At 42.5% G+C, this 6183-nt stretch overlaps 1 protein-coding gene and 1 pseudogene across 5 annotated transcripts in view; both read left to right on the top strand.

Moving 5' to 3' along the window:
* Osbpl1a (oxysterol binding protein like 1A) overlaps positions 1–6183 on the top strand; it is a 262262-nt gene that overhangs the window by 29073 nt on the left and 227006 nt on the right. For 4 of the 5 annotated variants that reach the window (XM_029570706.1, XM_029570705.1, XM_008847619.3 and 1 more), the window contains exon 2: positions 4123–4245. In XM_029570706.1, the coding sequence (XP_029426566.1) occupies positions 4125–4245 (121 nt within the window). In that variant the 5' untranslated portion in view covers positions 4123–4124. Of the gene's footprint in view, positions 1–4122; positions 4246–6183 lie in introns of those variants that run through there. The other variant, XM_029570707.1, reaches the window with a different exon arrangement.
* On the top strand, positions 3247–3345 carry LOC115072816 (annotated as a pseudogene).

The following is a 6183-nucleotide window of genomic DNA, read 5'->3' as shown; positions in this document are numbered from 1 at the left end:
TATCTTCTTGAAGTCCCTCAAATTAAGGTAAAGAATAAGAACAAATCATTCTGGAAGAACGCAAAGGAAAATAGCTTTAGATACTTAAGTGACAATAGAATTTATTCTCATAATTGTTTTAATAGCTTTTGTATAATCCTCATCACTATTATGAGATATTAATTGTATTTATCAAATCTGTAATCATTATGCCAAAAAATCTGAATTACTGTAATATTTTGTATATTGTTAAAACTGTAACTTTAATTGTAAAAAATAAAATTTTAAATAAAAAAAAAAAAGAAAAAAAGATTCAGGTTAACCAGACAATCTGCATATTTTCCCCCCTTTTGTGGTAGTCTTACTTTATGCTTGTAGCCACAGTTCTCCTGCCTCAGTCTCCCTAATGCTGGGATTAGACATGAGCCACCATGCCTGGCTTCCAGGGAATTTTTAAAGGTTTCATGGTTTCATGATGAATATGCGAATGCTTTTTTTTTTTTTAAACTTTACATTAATGCTACAAGGAACCTAAGTGTCATTGAAATTTTAAGATGATTAGTCAAATAGTTTAATTGGCGTGAACAAGTGAATGAACTCAGGGTAAATGTATAAAAGTTAATTAGCACGCTATGAGAAAATGAGACACTATGGTCACTGTTAGAAGTCTGCTGAGAAAATGACTCTGAATGTAAGTCACTGTATCAGAGTTTGGGTTTGTCTGCTGAGAACTTGGAATACTATCAAAGGGAAATGAGTAAATGAAGACCTGAATGTGAGCGAGCTGGCCTTTCCCAGTGCTGTGACATCCGGCACCAGGGCTGGGCCTCTGACTGGTGGGAACTGGTTCAGGAAGTGGGCTGCTCTTCATTTCCAGTTGAGCTCTGCAGCAGGTCTCTGGGTCTCTGGTATAGGTGGAAACAGTTCTCAGGAGATATAATTGTCTTCTGACAGCGGAATGTGGAAGCAGGGGTGCTAGCACATGGTCCAGACAGACCAAATCTAGGTATGATGTAGGCCAGGTACACAGCCACATGTCAAGTAGTTCTTCACTCAAGGGACTCCCCTTGCCACTTTCCTGTATTCCACTTCTACAGTGTTCTTGGTTTCTGAAATGGAGGCCATGTCCTCAGTTTTCTAAGAAATCATATGCGAAATATATTTTGTCCTCACATACCTGAAAATAGAGTTGGACTGGTGGCACCGCCTGGTGGAGTATGTGCTTAGCCTGTTCCAGGTCCTGGGTTCCCTGCCAGTCCTTATTGACTCGCACTTTTGATTAACTGGTGCACAATTTGAGATTGGAAATGATTTCCTCCAGTGTTTTGTGCTATTTATTATTTCCTAGCTGTTTTATGTTGCACTTGAGAAGTCAATCATTTTGATTATTGCTTCTTTATATGATTCTTTCCTTCCCCAGAAACTTGCAGAATTTTCTTTGCCTATGTTTCTAAAATGTCGTGGTGGTGAGCTTTGGTGGATGTCTTTCATCTGTAGACCGGAAACTTTGTAATGGTTGGTTAGCATTCCCTTCACTTCTGTGAGATTTTCTTCACAGGGCTTCTTTGTGTATCACAGGCTGACTTTGAACTCACTATGTAACTGAGCCCGGCCTTGGCACTTGCAGCATTCTCCCATCTCAGCCTTCAGAGTGCTGCAATTATAATCCTGTAACACCCAATTTGACTTCTCTGTACTGTTTTCCTAATACTTTTATTTTCTAGGAAGTATTTTCAGCTTTATTTAGAAGGAACCTAAGTAGTTTTGAAATTTTAAGATTTTAATAGAATTTATTTGTCTGGTTATGTTTTTGAGACAGGGTCTCACTTTGTAGCCCTGACTAGCCTGTAACTCTATGTAGACCAGGCTGGCCTTGAACTCACAGAGATCTGTCTTCTGGGATTAAAGGTATGCACCACCATGCCCAGCACAGCTTTATTTTCTAATTCTTCTATTGAACTCTTTACTTTTACTGGTTTTAATTTCCACCATTTTTTATGTAATTTTTATTTTTATTTTATGTGTATTTTTCCCCCTGCATATATAAGTGCAGTGGCTGTGGAGGTTACAAGTGGATGTCAGATTCCTTGGAACTGGAATTACAGACAGTTTGTGGATGTTGGGACCCAAACCTGGGTCCTCTGTAGGAGCAGCCAATGCTCTTAACGTCAGAGCCATCTCTCCAGACTCCTTCTTTCCCTGTAGTTTTAAGAATTGTATTGTTTTGTTTTGTTTGAGACAGGGTCTCCCTGTAGCCCCAGCTGGCCTGTAAGTCACTGCGTAGACAAGGCTGGCCTTGATCTCACAGAGATTCGTCTGCGTCTGTCTCTGCCTCCCAAGTGCTGGGATTAAAGGCACACAGCTAAGAAAAGCTTTGAAGTTGTTCTTATAGGATATAACCCTACTAAGAGTCTTGGTTTTCATTTTCTCTGAATGACTTCCCTAGTTGCTTTTCTTCCTCGTATGGTTTTGGTCTCTACCTTTTGTGTTTTAGAAGCTTTGTTCATCTGTCTTGTGTTTGGAAATTGGCTCTTGTTTTAAGAACAAGGGACTAGAAAGCTGACTGGAAACTGAGAAAGGTGGTGGGCCCGATCCACTGCTAGCCTCATGTAAGGCTCATCTGATCATTTGCTGACAGAGCCGGGTGTGTATGTGTGTGTGTCTTGGAATGTGCTCTGGGGAAATACAACTAGCTATGTCTCTTGGAGAGAGGTTCCTGGCTTGGCAGCATGAGGAATGCTGATTAGGGCGGGAGGCTGGCTGGGGACTTGGTGTTCACTCTGTTGGCTGCTCGGTCTTGAACCACATCTTGCCCTCTTCCCAGTATCCTCTAGCTTAGCGACCATTTCTTAGGCTTTCTGAAGATTTATTTGAGCAGTTCCTTTTGATGGACATGGGGGTGTTTTGAACTTTTCTCGTATTGCAAATGATGCAGTTGTAAACATGCTTATAAAACAGTCTCCTGTGCTTCTGTAGGATAGAGTTCTAGAAATACTCAACATAAATGGTGTTTTGAAGTTGATTTGGTATTGCAAAACTGTTTCCTCTTCACGTGCAGCTTATGAAAGCTTGCGTGCATTGTGCCTGTGAGTTTGTAGTTCCTGTCTGTGCTGGTGGCACTAGACATGTTCAGCTTTTTTGTTTTTGGCTAATGGGCAAAAATTTTGTGTTTTATTTATATTTACTGGTAAGACTGAAATGTCCATATCTTCTGAGGATTGTTATATATAACATTTGCCCATTTTGACGTAAGTACTTTAAATTTGGGTGCTCACTTCAGCAGCACACACACTAAAATTGGAATGATACAGAGAAGATTAGCATGGTAAGGATGACACACAAATTTGTGAAGCGTTCCATATTTTTACAGATAAGAGTTATGCAATTTGGGAGTCTTTTAGATAGACCCACTGAAGGGGTACGTCAATTGCCTCACCCTGTGTCCCTGTTCAGCGTGGAAGAAGCCAGAATGGTCTACGTCCTGATTCCCAATCAGCAATTTGGGTAACCTGTTCAGAGGATGGTCTGATAAGAACAGGAGATAGGAATTGGCTAGGCAGTTAGGGTATAAAAGACCCCAAAGAAAAGTTGCCAATTTCTTGGCTAAAACTAACAATGTCCTTGGGCCTCTTGGCAACATACTCCGTTCCAAAGGCCAAAAATGTCAAAAGTATTTGGGAGCTTTTATCTAATCCTTAAAAGATTTTAGCGTTACCTCTTCAGAGGGGGGAATGTTAGAGCAAAAAGCCCATTTAAGAAAAAATAAAAAGAACACAGGAAGTTCTCAGGAGATAAAGTGATGGGGAGATGAGGGAGGAGTTGGAGGGGAGGGAGTGAGCATGGATTTGATCAAAACACCTTATATGCATGTATGACATTCTCAATAAAGTTGTTTTAAAAGTTGAAAAAAATACTTCCAATTTGGTTATTACTTTATTTAGTTTGAGGCATGATAAGAAAATATGAAATGGAAATCATTATTTAAGTCAAACTACTCCAGGTTCCTTATTTCCCGATTTCTAGTTTTTTGTGTGTGTCTCTTAGGAGCTGCAAATGACAAGATTCTCTCTCCGCACTGGCAGGTGACATCTAAAAGCTACCTATGCTGCTAAATGATAACAGCGCTGTTATTTTTTAATTCAGAAATGAACTCGGAAGCAGAGCAACAGCTTCTCCACCATGCCAGAAACGGCCACGCCGAAGAAGTAAGACAGCTCTTAGAAACCATGGCCAGGAACGAGGGGACCGCTGACATTGACTGCAAAGGTGAGCGCTGAAGATTGCTGGTCATTTTGGATTTTTTAGCTGTCTCTTCTGAGTCTACACTGCTTCGTCCTGTATTTAACACTAATTTTTCTATCTTGCCCATAACTCTGTCTCTCCTTTGTCCTTGGGAAAATTCCTCATAATACTGAATGTAATGTCTTTCATTGTCCCCTCTAAGGTAGAGGAATTGAGATCCATTCTTGTACAAGTAGCCAGGGTGAGCCCACAGTGTGCATTCTGATAATTTTTTTTTCTTAGAGCCACTGTGGTTGAGCCAGTAGATCTGAGTGATTGCTGTTTGCCCAGCATGTAAGGTGGTTTAGAGACCATGATAGAAGAGACAGATCCCTGCTCTCATTGAGATTACTCTCCTGGATCAAGCTAGTTTCTGTTACAAAATAGGTGCCATGGTGCAAAAGTATGGGTGCCATGCGGCTGCACAGGAGAGATTTGTAACTGCAGCTTGAAGGATTACCTTCTTAGAAATGATTCTAGAGTGGTAAACTAAAGACTGTGGGATGTAACTAGATGAAGAGAGAAGAAAGAATTCAAGACAGAAGAAATAGCATGGGCTAAGGCCTGAATTAAGAGAAGGATTGTACAGCCAGAGTCCATAGGCAGGAGGTGAGCGCGATAAAGCTAGGTAGCTATGTACCAGCTGGATTGTAAAGTGCTTGTGTAACCAGGTTGCAGGTGTGTACTCAGATTGGCAGAAAAAATAGAATTTATTCTCTAAATTGGTGTGGTATTTTTACAAGCCCCTTGACATTTTGTGAGTGAGGTGGGAGGACTGGAAGTCTTCAGGTACCTCAGTAACCCTCTTGTTGAATCCCTGGACGCCCCCCTTACCCCAGTGCTCTAAATTGGCATGTAACTGTATTGTAAAGGGGGGGCCTTGTGCATGTTGGTGCAGTGGAGGTAAGGTGTCCTGACATCTATGAGAGAGCCTTTGGTTCTGCAGTGACCCTCGATCCTCGTCGTCTTGGTGTTTCCTAGCATTTGGAGCTGGAGTGAAACTTGGGTGTAAAGTTGAACTCAGGTCTCTCTATCTGTTGTATGAGACACATGGTACTCCTTGACTGTCTCCTTGAGGTCCACCTTGGTTCTTACTAGCTTTGTGTCACCCTCATCCCCTGACACATCTTCATCTGGCATCTGGCCCAAGCTGGTTCAACTTAGCTGCTCTTTGAATCAGTTGGGCTTCTCCAGAGAGATAGGACCAGTAAGATACGTGATTTGATTGTGAAGTTGGCTCACATGAGCAGAGGCTGGAGAGTCTCACAGTGGATGTCTGAAGGCTGAAGAGCCAGAAAATCATAGCTGCACATTCCAAAGAAACTGGGAACTTGGAACAGGAGAAAGGGTGCGTTGCTAAAATTCCTTCTGGGAGGCGGGAACAATGCCCAGCCTCTCCTCCCTCGGTCCCTGAGGCAAAGCGAGGTAAGATTTTGACAAATTACAGTTTGGATAACCAGCAAGTTTATTGGGCTTACTTATAGAGCAGTTCACTTACAGGAGTATGGGTGCTCCCCTTCTGAAGCTGCACTGGAAAGTCTCCATCCAGGCATGGCTCCTGACTTCCCAGCAGCCACACAAAATGGTGAGAGACCCTCCCTACTGGCTTCTTTCACTTAGGTACACTTAGTCCCCCCCTCTTGTGCAGCTAGGCCCCACTGGTTGGTTGGGAGGCATGACTGACTCTTCCTTCTCCTCCTTTCTTACGGAGAGTCAACAAATTTCTGATGATCCTAAGCAAGGGGGTACAGCCAGCTTCGGAAGAAGGCATCTGTCCATAGCTCGCCAGTCGGAGGACAGTCCTGTGCAACAGGATGGAGTGGAGCTGTAGCTCTGTTCCTTCTTCAGTGACAAGTGGCTGTCCCTCCCTACCTCCCCCCATTTCCCTCCCTCCCTCCCTCCCTACCTCCTTTCCCTCCCTCC

The sequence above is a fragment of the Nannospalax galili genome, unplaced genomic scaffold, assembly GCF_000622305.1.
Source record: "Nannospalax galili isolate Female #2095 unplaced genomic scaffold, S.galili_v1.0 scaffold162, whole genome shotgun sequence".
Lineage (NCBI taxonomy): Eukaryota > Metazoa > Chordata > Mammalia > Rodentia > Spalacidae > Nannospalax > Nannospalax galili.
Note: the sequence above shows the minus strand (reverse complement) of the source record. Positions and strands in the feature narration are given on the sequence as shown.